Genomic DNA, 16,126 nt, shown 5'->3' on the forward strand with positions numbered 1-16,126 from the left:
TTCAGTCAGTATGTGTCCCTAGGTCTGAAGTGGGTCTTTTGTAGACAAGCATATATATGGGTCTTGTTTCTGTATCCATTCAGCCATTCTATGTCTTTTGGTTGGAGCATTTAATCCATTTACATTTAAGGTAATTATTGATATGTATGTTCCTATTACCATTTTCTTAATTGTTTTGGGTTTGTTTTTGTAGATCTTTTCCTTCTCTTGTATTTCCTGCCTAGAGAAGTTCCTTTAGCATTTGTTGTAAAGCTGGTTTGGTGGTGCTGAATTCTAATAACTTTTGCTTATCTGTAAAAGTTTTAATTTCTCTGAATGAGATCCTTGCTGGGTAGAGTAATCTTGGTTGCAGGTTTTTCTCCTTCATCACTTTAAATATGTCCTGCCAGTCCCTTCTGGCTTGCAGAGTTTCTGCTGAAAGAGCAGCTGTTAATCTTATGGGGATTCCCTGTATGTTATTTGTTGCTTTTCCCTTGCTGCTTTTAATATTTTTTCTTTGTATTTAATTTTTGATAGTTTCATTAATATGTGTCTCGGTGTGTTTCTCTTTGGGTGTATCCTGTGGGTGGTACTCTCTGCTTCCTGGACTTGATTGACTATTTCGTTTCCCATGTTCGGGAAGTTTTCGACTAATCTCCCAATATTTTCTGAGACCTTTCTCAGAACGCTCTTCTTCGTTCTCAAGCCGGCTGAGTTCCCCCCATCCTCCTTTCCATTCTGCAGGCTTGCCAGCTTTTTCTGTCTCAGAGTCTTTACACTTGTTCTGCCTTTCACCTGAACACCTTTACCCCTGCATAGCTGCTTTTTTCTTGTCTTCAGGTTTCAGCATAAATGTTACTTCCTGTGAGAGATCTCTTCAGGTCATCCTGCTAACGTTACTCTCTCATTTCACCCGTGTTATGAAACCTTTTTGTATCACGATCTGAATTTATTTATCTTCTGTGTCCCTTTCTTTTCAAGGGATCTTGTTTGTTTTGTTCACTGCTGTTTCCCCAGTGCCTGGCATACTGTATTTTGAAAATAATTGTTATATTCCTTGTTTCACTCAGTTTTAGAAATAAGTTTTTAAAATCTTTAGAGCACTACTATATTTATGATGAACAAGATCATTGGATTTTGTCCATTCTAGCTAGGAAACCATTGACTGCAGTAGTTTCACAAGCTGTACCAAAGTCTCCTCATCTGAACCAGGATCCTCAACAGGTACATTTTTTTTGTCAGTATATTTATTATTTTGATATAGAATGTTCTACAATTTGTAATGATACTATAGAAATACAGGGGTCTGAAGCTATGTTGGTTCATGACCTCTCCTGTATCTTAGTGAGTTTTTTTATTGCATTGCTTGGCCAAAAGAAACCTAGCAGTTCCATTTATTTAGTTAGTAGTATTAAAAACTTAGTAATTTGGTAAGCATTTTGTCTTTTTTTTCCAGTGTTATTGAGATATAATTGACCATATAACATTGTATTAGTTTAAGATGTACAACATAATGATTTGATATATGCATATATTGTGAAATGGTTATGATAAGCATTTTATTTTTAAATAAACACAGTTACTAATGGAATGCATGCACTTGTTGGGCACTGTGCAACTTCTCAAAGCTTGGAATAGATTCAGTTTCTGGGTCCACATTGATTTTTGTATGGCAATTGATTTTTATCATAGCCATTTCCTAAAACCCAGCTTCACAAAGATATGATGTCACTGACAGAAATGACATGAAATCTGATGTTGAAACTGAACTACCTTGAGTTTGCAGTTTGTTCCGTTTCTGACAGATGTCTAATGACACTGTGTTTCCCTCAAATTTAAAATATCTTGTGGAGCCTCTGTTGAGTTCACTGTGGCACCCCAAAGTACCTTGTTACAGCAGTTTGGGAACCATAGAAATAATATAAAAAATAATAGTACTAATTAGGATGAAATGAAATTCTACAATGAGTTATCTAGATTAGTGTTTCTCAGTGAAGATGCTTTTAGCACTTTTGAAGAGACAGTTCTTTCCTTGTTTCATTTACCCCCAGTTTGTATCATTCTATTTTCCATGTTACTGTTTTTTTAATAATATCAATTTTTTCCTCCTTTTTTTTTTAAATACAGAAAAAGGTAAAGAAAAAATAAAACTTACCATACTACCTGGAGATAATTACTATTAACATTTCCGGCATTTTTGGCCTAATTTTAAAAATATGGTCAGATTGATGGGTACAAATAGTTTTATATCCTTTCTCCTTAATATCATATTGTATTTTCTCACATTATTAAGAACACTTACACATACCTTTTAAAGGTTACTTATCATTCCATCTCGTGGATATCCTACGCTTTGGACAAACAGTTCCCTATTTTGGACATTTAGATCATTTCCAGCATTTTGCTTTTGTAAATAAAACTTTAGTAGATGTTTTTGCACATAAATTATTGTTTACGTTTAGTTATTTCCTTAGATTTGATTCTTAGAAATGGAACTGATAATTTGAGAGGCCAAGAACAACTTTCTTAGATTGTTGATATAAGTCAAATCAAAATATCTCAATGTTTTACAATATGGATATTTGTTTCATTTCATATTTACCAGTACTGAGATCTTTTAAAATTCTTCCTAAGTGAAATAGTATTTAATCAACACTTAGTTTTTATTTCTTTGATTATTAGTAATGGTGACCTTATATTTCTTATGTCTAAAAAAATCTATATTTTATTTTCTAAGTTACTATTACCTTTTGGCTTATCTTATGTTAATGTTCTATTCCTAAGATGATAAAAGAAAATGAAGTTGAACCAAGTAAATCACTTCAGTCTTTGCAGGTGAGTTAACTTTTAAAATGTAACATAGCCAGAAATTGTATTCGTATATATAGGTATGGCATGTAATTATACGTTTGTATTCTATATTGCCAGTTTTCAAATTTATTTGTAATTAGTTACCCTTTTATACTCATTTAGATGAGTCTACTGTCTTGTATAAGTGTCCTGTGTAGTCAATAGAATTTGGGTAAATAACAAATATTTTATCATAAAGCTAATTTTTCAAACTTGCAAGCATTACCTAATCCAAGAATTGTCATTGACAATTACAACTGCATCTGCAGGCTCTGTTGCCTAGAAGAGTACAAAATAAAACAAAATCCATTGTGGTGACTCAATCATTTTTCACCCTTATATTACAAGATCAAGTATAAAATAATGAACAGTCAGCAGCTGCTTACAAATGATCACATTCTTACTGGGTTCTTTTCACTTGAAAAAAATACGGTTTAGGGCTTCCCTGGTGGTGCAGTGGTTGAGAGTCCGCCTGCTGATGCAGGGGACACGGGTTCGTGCCCTGGTCTGGGAGGATCCCACATGCCGTGGAGCGGCTGGGCCCGTGAGCCATGGCCACTGAGCCTGCGCATCCGGAGCCTCTGCTCCGCAGCAGGAGAGGCCACAACGGTGAGAGGCCCGTGTACCGCAAAAAAAAAACAAAACAGAAAAACAAAAGAAAACGTTTTAAACTTTTTCAAGTATAATTATCACAAAGTATAAATTGCAAATTAACACTATCACTGTTTTTCCCTCCAGGATGAGTTGCCATTTAAATAAATGTCATATATTTTTAAAGCAAAATATTTTATAATCTCACAATAATGAAAAAGGTCTTAGAATTTTTTGCAAAAAAAAATATTTAAATCTTTTTAGCATTAATATCAAAGCACATTTGTGTTTTTATAATAGCTTTCTTGCTACAACTCTCTGAATCAAAGTCTTCATACACACCTAGTAATAGAAGGAACTTTCAAAACTTAAAATTAGGGTGCTCTTAATATTTAATGCCACCTTCACCTTATTTCTGTAAGTGTGATTAGTCACACAAAGCAAAGGAGCTAGAAGATACAATATGCTAACTAATTTTTTAAACTCACTATATTCAAAAATGCTAGTTCTAAAATATGAGTTGAATGTTTTTAAGATCTACCTGATTGGCAGTTGTGCTTATGTATATTGTTATAAAAGGAAAGTGACTATTATTTGAATAAATACACTATTTTACCTCTTTTAGTGGCAAATTTTTTCTCCATATTTGTTAAACATAAAGAAATTACTTCTACAGTTGAGTTCATTTTCTGAGTCTGTAGTTCATATTAGAAATTATGGCTATTTTATATTGTTACTTGATGAACTAAAAATGACTAGTTGCTGTTGTCTGTATCTTGTGTTTTATGGTGGCTAGAAGATGATTCTCTCTTTAAATAAACTATTACACTTCTTTAATTTTACACTAATTTTTGAATTAAATAATCTGCATTAACATAAATATTAGTATGGGATTTATAACATACCCAGCAATGTTAAAAAAGAATTCAATTAAAAGTTTAGAATTCCAATTTTCTAATATGCTGAGTTTTTAAATTAACTAGTATAGTACTTTCTCTGCTAGAGCACTCCTTTGCCGGGGGTTGCTTATTGTATGTATGTGTATAGAGAAGCAAGATGGAGATGACAAGTATCATCATTTTGAAAGGGCAGACTTAACTTTAAGTTTGAGGAATATTTTCCCATCAAACTCATAAACACCTACAAAACTATTTTAGCTAACATACTTATTGATATTTTATCCTAGTTCTTTTCCTTGGGCAGTGAAGAAGAGACTGCTTTTCTAGCTGTTATTCCTAAACAAATGGAGAGAGAAACCTGTGACCCCAAGGTAAAATTTGTGAAGAATTGATTTTCTAAGCCACAGTGTTTTCCTGCTGTTTTTTTACACAACTATCAGAGTTTTCATAAGCAGAAGATTAGTGAGCAAAATGAATTAACCTGGTTTTAAGAACAAGAGACACTAATGACTCCTACCTCTTTTTTTGGTCTTGAGCCCTCTCTCTGTTACTAATGAACTAATAATGCATTATGTATGCATAGGATATCCTAGGGATTGGGCACAAAGATATGTAAAGTACAGTTAATGAATGTTCTGTGTAGAACAAAGTGAAGATGTTTATAACTTTTAATTCATTATAGTTTACTCCACCACTTTTACTTCAGGCTGAAGGGATAGAAGTATATATAACCCAAGCTCTGAGTAATGCTACCCACTCCACAGCAAAAATTGATAGAGACAACAGCATATAAATGGTTGGGTTTTGTAAATAGTGATTCTATTCTTAAAACTCAGCAGATCTCTGGAAAGGATCTACATAGCATCAAAGAAAGCAAGGCACCTGTTTGCTTGTAGAGAATTTGTATTCCACATGAAACAAAGCAGAAATATACAGTCTTTAAAGGTTTAGACTTTTTTTTATTGATATATGTTATGTTTTAAAATTCAGAATAATGTTTTCAACAAGACTCTTGTTTCAGAGGCAATTTAGTTCCTTTCAAATGTGTGATTTAGAATCCTCATTTTTAAATAAGAGAATATTCAGATTATGTATTTTTGTCATTCTATTAATTTATCAGTTAGAAATAAATTCATTCTTTATGTACATTCCTTTGACTCTACATACTCTTTATTTTTCCACATTCTGGGTAGGCTTTGTCACCCTGCACAGAGTAAAAACCCTAGAACCCTCAATGGGGCAGCAGAGAAAGCCATCTGAAGTCTGAAAGCAGACCAAGTCTCTGAGGGCGTGAAAGCACCCCTCTGAGGTACATGTCTGTCTTGGTACTCTTAGGCCTTTGTTCTCAGAGCTATAGGATCAGATCATCTGGGAAGCTGGGAACCCAGCGTCCCTCTTGCTAATAGCCTGATAGTTTACAAAACCCTTAAAGGAAAATGCTTCCTCTGTTCCTTCTCTCTTCCCTTCCTATTATCATGTGTTTATTGATTGCCTCCTGTATTCCAAGCATGGTATTAAATATCAGGTGATATTTAATCATCAGGTGATATCCTGATGAAGCAAGCAGAAGAGTCTTTGCCCTCAAGGAGCTTGCAGTACACTTAGTATACAGATAAGAAGAAACTTCATTGTAGTGTAATGTGATGTCTATAATGGAAAGTTGTGGGGAATTCCCTGGCAGTCCAGTGGTTAGGACTCCACGCTTTCACTGCGAAGGGCCCGGGTTTGATCCCTGGTCAGGGAACTAAGACTCCACAAGCCATGCAGTGTGGCCAAAACAAAAATAAAAAACCAAAAATGTTGTGTAATGTATAGTGGAAGCATAGAGGAAGGAGCACCTGTGTCTTTCTGGCTTAATCAACCCATTATCATTACACTCCTTGTGTTTGTAAAAAAACAAAAAAAAATCATACGTATTAATGTTGACCTTGAATGCAGTTAAATCACTGCACTTTATTTATTTTTTAATGTTTTATTTATTTTTATTTATTTATCTTTGACTGTGTTGCTGTGCGCGGGCTTTCTTCTAGTTGCCACTAGCAGGGGCTGCTCTTCGCTGTGGTGCTCTGGCTTCTCATTGCAGTGGCTTCTCTTATTGCAGAGCATGGGCTCTAGGCGCGTGGGCTTCTGTAGTTGTGGCACGCAGGCTCAGTAGTTGTGGCTTGTGGGCTTTAGCGCACAGGCTCAGTAGTTGTGGCACATGGGCTTAGTTGCTCCACGGCATGTGGGATTTTCCCGGACCAGGACTGAAACCCATGTCCTCTGCATTGGCAGGCGGATTCTTAATCACTCTGCCACCAGAGAAGCCCCAATCACTGCACTTTAAATTAGTCTACGCTTAACATATTTTAGGATAATAGGAATATTTCCTAGTTTTCAGTATTAGTCTCTTAGTAATTATTTACATTAACTAATATTCAATAGAAAGCCAAATTATGCATTATTTTCTTTGTATGTGTGTATTGTAAATATGTATACTTATGTAATACTCATTTTTAATAATTTACTATAGCCTGTTGAATTTCAAGGGCATCAAGTGAAAGGATCAGCTGCTAGTGCTGTGATAGTGAGAGGACACAGCTCACAGCTTGAATGCAGTCAGTTTCCAGATAGCATTGTGTATGAAAACTGCACGACAAACAGTTGTTTTTTGACACCAGAGTTGCCTAGCACTTGTATGCAGATTGACTTCTTTCAGGTAAAAAAAAAAAAATATATATATATATATATATATTTTTAATTTATTTTATTTATTTTTGGCTGCATTGGGTCTTCAGTTGCTACGCATGGGCTTTCTCTAGTTGCAGCGAGTGGGGGCTACTGTTCGTTGCAGTGCGTGGGCTTCTCATTGTGGTGGCTTCCCTTGTTGCGGAGCATGAGCTCTAGGCACGCGGGTTTCAGTAGTTGTGGCACGTGGGCTCAGTAGCTGTGACTCACGGGCTGTAGAGCGCAGGCTCAGTAGTTGTGGCACACGGGCTTAGTTGCTCCGTGGCACGTGGGATCTTCCCGGACCAGGGCTCGAACCTGTGTCCCCTGCACTGGCAGGTGGATTCTTAACCACTTTACCACCAGGGAAGCCCTTAAAAATATTTTTATAGCTGCATCTTGCCAAATCATTTTCTTTATGTCAATACTAAATTTTGTAAAGAGAGTATATTTAAATCTGTACAGTTGTAAGTTAAAAAAAAGTTTAGTAAATTGACAAGAAATATCATATCTTAAATCAAACTAAATAAGACAAAAATATTTGAAAGATTTACTGCCTTTTTAGGATCAGGAATTTAAAGGATTACTTTTCACTTCAGACAATAGTAGAAATTTATGACAAGAACAGATAGGCAGATTACATATAGAAAATATATTTAACAGCTAGCAGATTTTTTTTCCTTCTAATATCCACCCCTCTCCCCACTAAGTAGGACACCAAGTACCTGTCATTGCTACCCAAATAGAAAAGGTTATGGAGAAAGGATGTATGCATATATTTGAAACAGTAACTGTTAAAGAGACTTTTTTAAACTTTTCCCTTTTTTATTAAAGCATAATGCACATACAAAATAAGTGCACAGATTGTAAGTGCTCAGCCCAATAATTACCACAAAGTGAACACACCCATGTAACCTCCACCCTTAAGAAATAGAGCATTACGAGCATCTCAGAAGTACCCCTTCTGCCCCCTTTCAATCACTACCCCTTCCATTCTCCCCAAAGATAACCACCATTTTGACTTATAATACCATATATTAGTTTCGCTTTTAAAACTTTAGAGTAATACACAGTGTTTTTTTTGTGTGTCTGCCTTCTTTTGTTCAACATTGCAGTTTTGAAATTCATCCATGTTGTTGCTTGTCGCTGTAGTTTATTCATTTTCGTTGCTGCTGTAGGATTCCATTGTGTAAATACACCCCAATACATTCTTCAGTTGTTTAGGTCGTTTGCCTTTGGAGGTTATCACAGATAATAGTGCTGTGAATAATCATGTACTGCTGTGATATATCATGAATGTGTATACACATGACATGCTTCTGTTATTTACACTACCTAGAAGTGTGATTATTGAGTCACTAGATATGCATGTCTTTACTTTTAGTAGATAATGCCAAACTGCTTTCCAAAATGGTTATTAGAGTTTATATTTTCTATCAGGAATGTATGAGAGTCCCCATCACTCTACATCTTCATTAACACTTGGTGCTGACAGTTTTTTGTTTTGAATTTTAGCTATTCTGGTGGGTATGTAGTGTTATTTCATTGTGGTTTTAATTTGCATTTTCCTGCCTAATAATGAGGTTAGGACCTTTTTGTGTATTATTAGCCTTCTCTGTATCCTCTCTCATGAAGTGTTTGTTAAGCTTTCTTCCTCAGTTTTTTTTTATTTATTTATTTATTTATTTATTTTTTCTTCCTCAGTTTTTAATTGGCGTGCTTATCTTCCCTGACTCTGACTTATCTTTCATTCTTAGTGATGCCTTTGATGAATGGAAGTTTATAATTTTCAATACAATACAGTTTATCTATTGTTTCCTTTCTGATTATTGCTTTTTTGTCTTATTTTAGAAGTCTTTCTCTACCCTAAGGTCATAAAGATACTCTCATGTTATCTTGTAGAAGCTTTATTATTTTGCTTTCATATTTTGATCTGTAATTCACCTATAATTGATTTTTTTTTTTTTTTTTTTGCGGTACGCGGGCCTCTCACTGTTGTGGCCTCTTCCGTTGCGGAGCACAAGCTCTGGACGTGCAGGCTCAGCAGCCATGGCTCACGGGCCCAGCCGCTCTGCGGCATGTGGGATCTTCCCGGACCAGGGCATGAACCCATGTCCCCTGCATCAGCAGGCGGACTCCTAACCACTGCGCCACCAGGGAAGCCCTTCACTTGGATTTTTAATGTTATATTTAGTGGAATATTCTTTTATATTTATTTGAGCATAGTGTTTTATTGTATATCATACTGTTTTGTTTTCTTGTCTTTCTGTGAACACAATACTTTTTATTAACCTTTTTAAATTTTTTAATTTAATTTAATTTTTTTATACAGCAGGTTCTTATTAGTCATCAATTTTATACACATCAGTATGTACATGTCAATCCCAATCGCCCAATTCATCCCACCCCAGCCCCCCCATGGCATTCCCCTCTTGGTGTCCATACATTTGTTCTCTACATCTGTGTCTCAACTTATGCCCTGCAAACTGGTTCATCTGTACCATTTTTCTAGGTTCCATGTATATGCGTTAATATACAATATTTGTTTTTCTCTTTCTGACTTACTTCACTCTGTATGACAGTCTGTAGATCCATCCACGTCTCAACAAATGATCCAATTTCGTTCCTTTTTATGGCTCAGTAATATTCCATTGCATATATGTACCACATCTTCTTTATCCATTCATCTGTTGATGGGTATTTAGGTTGCTTCCATGTCCTGGCTATTGTAAATAGTGCTGCAACGAACATTGGGGTGCATGTGTCTTTTTAAACTATGATTTTCTCTAGATATAAGCCCAGTAGTGGGATTGCTGGATCATATGGTAATTCTATTTTTAGTTTTTTAAGGAACTTCCATACTGTTCTCCATAGTGGCTGTATCAATTTTCATTCCCACCAACAGTGCAAGAGGGTTCCCTCTACTCCACACCCTCTCCAGCATTTGTTCTTTGTAGATTTACTGATGATGCCCATTCTAACTGGTGTGAGGTGATAACCTCATTGTAGTTTTGATTTGCATTTCTCTAATAATTAGTGATGTTCAGCAGCTTTTCATGTGCTTCGTGGCCATCTGTATGTCTTCTTTGGAGAAATGTCTATTTAGGTCTTCGCCCATTTTTAGATTGAGTTGTTTGTTTTTTTAATATTGAGCTGCCTGAGCTGTTTATATATTTTGGCTATTAATCCTTTGTCTGTTGATTCGTTTTCAAATATTTTCTCCCATTCTGAGGGTTGTCTTTTCATCTTGTTTATGGTTTCCTTTGCTGTGCAAAAGCTTTGAAGTTTCATTAGGTCCCATTTGTTTATTTTTGTTTTTATTTCCATTACTCTAGGAGGTGGATCAAAAAAGATCCTGCTGTAATTTATGTCAAAGAGTGTTCTTCCTATGTTTTCCTCTAAGAGTTTTATAGGACCCGGTCTTACATTTAGGTCTCAAATCCATTTTGAGTTTATTTTTGTGTATGGTGTTAGGGAGTGTTCTAATTTCATTCTTTTACATGTTGCTGTCCAGTTTTCCCAGCACCACTTACTGAAGAGACTGTCTTTTCTCCATTGTATATCCTTGCCTCCTTTGTGATAGATTAGTTGACCATAGGTGTGTGGGTTTATCTCTGGGCTTTCTATCTTGTTCCATTGATCTATGTTTCTGTTTTTGTGCCAGTACCATATTGTCTTGATTACTGTAGCTTTGTAGTATAGTCTGAAGTCAGGGAGTCTGATTCCTCCAGCTCTGTTTTTTTCCTTCAAGACCGCTTTGGCTCTTTGGAGTCTTTTGTGTCTCCATACAAATTTTAAGATTTTTTGTTCTAGCTCTGTAAAAAATGCCATTGGTAATTTGATAGGAATTGCATTGAATCTGTAGATTGCTTTGGGTAGTATAGTCATTTTCACAATATTGATTCTTCCAATCCAAGAACATGGTATATCTCTCCATGTGTTGGTATCATCTTTAATTTCTTACATCAGTGTCTTACAGTTTTCTGCATACAGGTCTTTTGTCTCCCTAGGTAGGTTTATTCATAGGTATTTTATTATTTTTGTTGCAATGGTAAATGGGAGTGTTTCCTTAATTTCTCTTTTCAGATTTTTTATCATTAGTGTATAGGAATGCAAGAGATTTCTGTGCATTCATTTTGTATCCTGCAACTTTACCAGATTCATTGATTAGCTCTAGTAGTTTTCTTGTGGCATCTTTAGGATTCTCTATGTATAGTATCATGTCATCTGGAAACAGTGACAGTTTTACTTCTTCTTTTCCAATTTGTATTCCTTTTATTTCTTTTTCTTCTCTGATTGCCGTGGCTAGGACTTCCAAAACTATGTTGAATACTGGTGGTGATAGTGGACATCCTTGTCTCATTCCTGATCTGAGAGGAAATGCTTTCAGTTTTTCACCATTGAGAATGATGTTTGCTATGGGTTTGTCATATATGACCTTTATTATGTTGAGGTAGGTTCCCTCTATGCCCACTTTCTGGAGAGTTTTTATCATAAATGGTGTTGAATTTTGTCAAAAGCTTTTTCTGCATCTATTGAGATGGTCATAATGGTTTTTATTTTTCAGTTTGTTAATAAGGTATATCACATTGATTGATTTGCATCTATTGAACAATCCTCATATCCCTGGGATAAATCCCACTTAATCACGGTGTATGATGCTTTTAATGTGCTGTTGGATTCTGTTTGCTAGTACTTTGTTGAGGATTTTTGCATCTATATTCATCAGTGATATTGGTCTGTAATTTTCTTTATTGGTAGTATCTTTGTCTGGTTTTGGTATCAGGGTGATGGTGGCCTCATAGAATGAGTTTGGGAGTGTTCCTTCCTCTGCAATTTTTGGAAGAGTTTGAGAAGGATGGGTGTTAGCTCTTCTCTAAATGTTTGATAGAATTCACCTGTGAAGCCATCTGGTCTTGGACTTTGGTTTGTTGGAAGATTTTTAATCACAGTTTCAATTTCATTCCTTGTGATTGGTCTGTTCATATTTTCTATTTCTTCCTGGTTCAGTCTTTGAAGCTTATACCTTTCTAAGAATTTGTCCATTTCTTCCAGATTGTCCATTTTATTGGCATAGAGTTGCTTGTAGTAGTCTCTTCGGATGCTTTGCATTTCTGTGGTGTCTGTTGTAACTTCTCCTTTTTCCTTTCTCATTTTATTGATTTGAGTCCTCTCCCTCTTTTTCTTGATGAGTCTGGCTAATGGTTTATCAATTTTGTTTGTCTTCTCAAAGAACCAGCTTTTAGTTTTATTGATCTTTACTATTGTTTTCTTTGTTTCTATTTCATTTATTTCTGCTCTCATCTTTATGATTTTTTTCCTTCTGCTAACTTTGGGTTTTGTTTGTTCTTCTTTCTCTAATTCCTTTAGGTGTAAGGTTAGATTGTTTACTTGCAATTTTTCTTGTTTCTTGAGGTAGGCTTGTATAGCTATAAACTTCCCTCTTAGAACTGCTTTTGCTTCCTCCCATAGGTTTTGGATCATCGTGTTTTCATTGTCATTTGTCTCTAGGTATTTTTTGATTTCCTCTTTTATTTCTTCAGTGATCTCTTGATTATTTAGTAACGTATTGTTTAGCCTCCATGTGTTTGTGTCTTTTACGTTTTTTTCCCTGTTATTCATTTCTAATGTCAAAGTGTTGGGGTCAAAAAAGAAGCTTGATACGATTTCAATTTTCTTAATTTTACTGAGGCTTGATTTATGACCCAAGATGTGATCTATCCTGGAGAATGTTCCGTGCACACCTGAGAAGAAAGTGTAATCTGCTGATTCTGGTTGGAATGTCCTATAAATATCAATTCAATCTATCTGGTCTATTGTGTCATTTAAAGCTTGTGTTTCCTTATTAATTTTCTGTTTGGATGATCTGTCCATGTAAGTGAGGTGTTAAAGTCCCCCACTATTATTGTGTTACTGTCGATTTCCTCTTTTAGAGCTGTTAACAGTTGCCTTATATATTGAGGTGCTCCTATGTTGGGTGCATATATATTTATAATTGTTATATCTTCTTCTTGGATTGATCCCATGATCATTGTGTAGTGTCCTTCCTTGTCTCTTATAACATTATTTATTTTAATGTCTATTTTATCTGATATGAGTATTGCTACTCCAGATTTCTTTTGGTTCCCATTTGCATGGAATATCTTTTTCCATCCCCTCACTTTCAGTCTGTATGTGTCCCTAGGTCTGAAGTGGGTCTGTTGTAGACAGCATATATATGGGTCTTGTTTTTGTATCCATTCAGCAAGCCTGTGTCTTTTGGTTGGAGCACTTAATCCATTCCCGTTTAAGGTAATTATCGATATGTATGTTCCTATTACCATTTTCTTAATTGTTTTGGATTTGTTTTTGTAGGCCCTTTTCTTCTCTTGTGTTTCCCCCTTAGAGAACTTCCTTTAGCATTTGTTGTAGAGCTGGTTTGGTGGTGCTGAATTCTCTTAGCTTTGCTTGTCTGTAAAGCTTTTGATTTCTCCATCGAATCTGAATGAGATCCTTGCTGGGTAGAGTAATCTTGGTTGTAGGTTCTTCCCTTTAAACACTTTAAGTATATTATGCCACTCCCTTCTGGCTTGTAGAGTTTCTGCTGAGAAATCAGCTGTTAACCTTATGGGAGTTCCCTTGTATGTTATTTGTTGTTTTCCCTTGCTGCTTTCAAGAATTTTTCTTTGTCTTTAATTTTTGCCAGTTTGATTACTATGTGTCTCGGCTTGTTTCTCCTTGAGTTTATCCTGTATTGGACTCGCTGCGCTTCCTGGGCTTGGGTGGCTATTTCCTTTCGCATGTGAGGGAAGTTTTCGACTATAATCTCTTCAAATATTTTCTCAGGTCCTTTCTCTCTCTCTTCTCCTTCTAGGACCTATATAATGCGAATGTTGTTGTGTTTAATGTTGTCCCAGAGGTGTCTTAGGCTGTCATCATTTCTTTTCATTCTTTTTTTATTCTGTTCCGCAGAAGTGAATTCCACCATTCTGTCTTCCAGTTCACTTATCCATTCTTCTGCCTGAGTTATTCTGCTATTGATTCCTTCTAGTGTAGTTTTCATTTCAGTTATTGTATTGTGCATCTCTGTTTGTTTGTTCTTTAATTCTTCTCGGTCTTTGTTAAACATTTCTTGCATCTTCTTGATCTTTGCCTCCATTCTTTGTCCGAGGTCGTGGATCATCTTCCCTATCATTTTTCTGAATTCTTTTTCTGGAAGGTTGCCTATCTCCACTTCATTTAGTTGTTTTTCTGGGGTTTTATTTTATTCATTTATCTGGTACATAGCCCTCTGCCTTTTCATCTTGTTCATCTTTCTGTGAATGTGGGTTTTGTTCCACAGGCTGCAGGATTGTAGTTCTTCTTGCTTCTGCTGTCTGCCCTCTGGTGGATGAGGGTAACTAAGAGATTTGTGCAAGTTTCCTGATGGGAGGCACTGGTGGTGGGTAGAGCTGACTGTTGCTGTGGTGGGCAGAGCTCAGTAAAACTTCAATCTGCTTGACTGCTGATGGGTGGGGCTGGGTTCCATCCCTGTTGGTTGTTTGGCCCGAGGCAACCCAACCCTGGAGCCTACCCGGGCTCTTTGGTGGGGCTAATGGCTGACTCTGGGAGGGCTCATGCCGAGGAGTACTTCCCAGAACTTCTGCTGCCAGTGTCCTTGTCCCCACGGTGAGCCACAGCCACCACCCGCCTCTGCAGGAGACCCTCCAACACTAGCAGGTAGGTCTGGTTCAGTCTCCCCTGGGGTCACTGCTCCTTCCCCTGGGTCCCAATGCGCACACTACTTTGTGTGTGCCCTCCAAGAGTGGAGTCTCTGTTTCCCCCAGTCCTGTCGAAGTCCTGCAATCAAATCCCACTAGCCTTCAAAGTCTGATTCTCTAGGAATTCCTCCTCCTGTTGCCGGACCCCTAGGTTGGGAAGCCTGACGTGGGCCTCAGAACCTTCACTCCAGTGGGTGGACTTCTGTGGTATAAGTGTTCTCCAGTCTGTGAGTCACCCACCCAGCAGTTATGGGATTTGATTTTACTGTGATTGCACCCCTCCTACCATCTCATTGTGGCTTCTCCTTTGTCTTTGGATGTGGGGTATCTTTTTTGGTGAGCTCCAGTGTCTTCCTGTCGATGATTGTCCAGCAGCTAGTTGTGATTCTGGTGTTCTCACAAGAGGGAGTGAGAGCACGTCCTTCTACTCTGCCATCTTGGTTCAGGGCCACAAATTTTGCTTCGTCCTTAATTTTCTCCCACCAAAAGTATCAGCTTTTGTGAAGGCACCGTCAGTGGCTGCTTGTTTGTTGTGTTTCCAGTGCCTTACTCTGTGCCTGACAAATAGAAGCTATCCATGAATACCTTTTTTTGTTTTTAATTGGAGTATAGTTGCTTTACAATGTTGTGTTAGTTTCTGCTCTTTATTAATCTTTATTTTTGGCTTTATTGGGTCTCCCTTGCTGCACGTGGGCTTTCTCTAGTTGCGGTCAGTGGGGGCTACTCTTCGTTGCGATGCCCAGGCTTCTCGTTGTGGCTTCTCTTTGCAGAGCATGGGCTCTAGGCGCCGGGCTTCAGTAGTTGTGGCACACGGGCTGTGTAGTTGTGGCTCGTGGGCTTCAACAGTTGTGGCTCGTGAGCTCTAGAGAGCAGGCTCAGTAGTTGTGACGCACAGGCTTAGTTGCTCCATGGCATGTGTGATCTTCCCAGACCAGGGCTCAAACCCATGTCCCCTGCGTTAGCAGGTGGATTCCTAACCACTGTGTCACCAGGGAAGTCCCCACAGTACATTTTTTTCAATGCTAAATCCTAGTGTGATCTTTCTGAAGGCATTTAAACAGCAGAATTGCTTAATATGTCTAATGTTAACAATGCACAAAGTCATATTTAAGTCATCATTATTTGAATAGTATTACTGCTTTGCATATAGTTGCACTTGCACAGGCAAAGACAACTATGTCACAGATGTTGCCTGTGCTATTAGAGATGTAAAAATGTCATTTTTGAGGTGCATCCCTATTTCAAAGTTGTTAAGATGTAAGAAACTTGAGTCATAAGAATTGATGAAATATAATGTACCCTGCTTTTCCGGAATGGAACTGGCTTTATAACATATTTCTTTCTGTTTGTCTATGTCTCAAG

General features: G+C 37.0%; 1 protein-coding gene across 3 annotated transcripts in view; it reads left to right on the forward strand.

Moving 5' to 3' along the window:
- ZGRF1 (zinc finger GRF-type containing 1) overlaps nucleotides 1–16,126 on the forward strand; it is a 67,630-nt gene that overhangs the window by 21,204 nt on the left and 30,300 nt on the right. For 2 of the 3 annotated variants that reach the window (XM_089911574.1, XM_089911575.1), the window contains exons 6-9: nucleotides 1,130–1,203; nucleotides 2,764–2,814; nucleotides 4,607–4,690; nucleotides 6,832–7,017. In XM_089911574.1, the coding sequence (XP_089767700.1) occupies nucleotides 1,130–1,203; nucleotides 2,764–2,814; nucleotides 4,607–4,690; nucleotides 6,832–7,017 (395 nt within the window). The remainder of the gene's footprint in view (nucleotides 1–1,129; nucleotides 1,204–2,763; nucleotides 2,815–4,606; nucleotides 4,691–6,831; nucleotides 7,018–16,126) is intronic. The other variant, XM_089911576.1, reaches the window with a different exon arrangement.

This window comes from Delphinapterus leucas, chromosome 5, assembly GCF_059928025.1.
Source record: "Delphinapterus leucas isolate spDelLeu-1000000601 "Yukka" chromosome 5, BTC_Dleu_Yukka2, whole genome shotgun sequence".
Taxonomy (NCBI): Eukaryota; Metazoa; Chordata; class Mammalia; order Artiodactyla; family Monodontidae; genus Delphinapterus; species Delphinapterus leucas.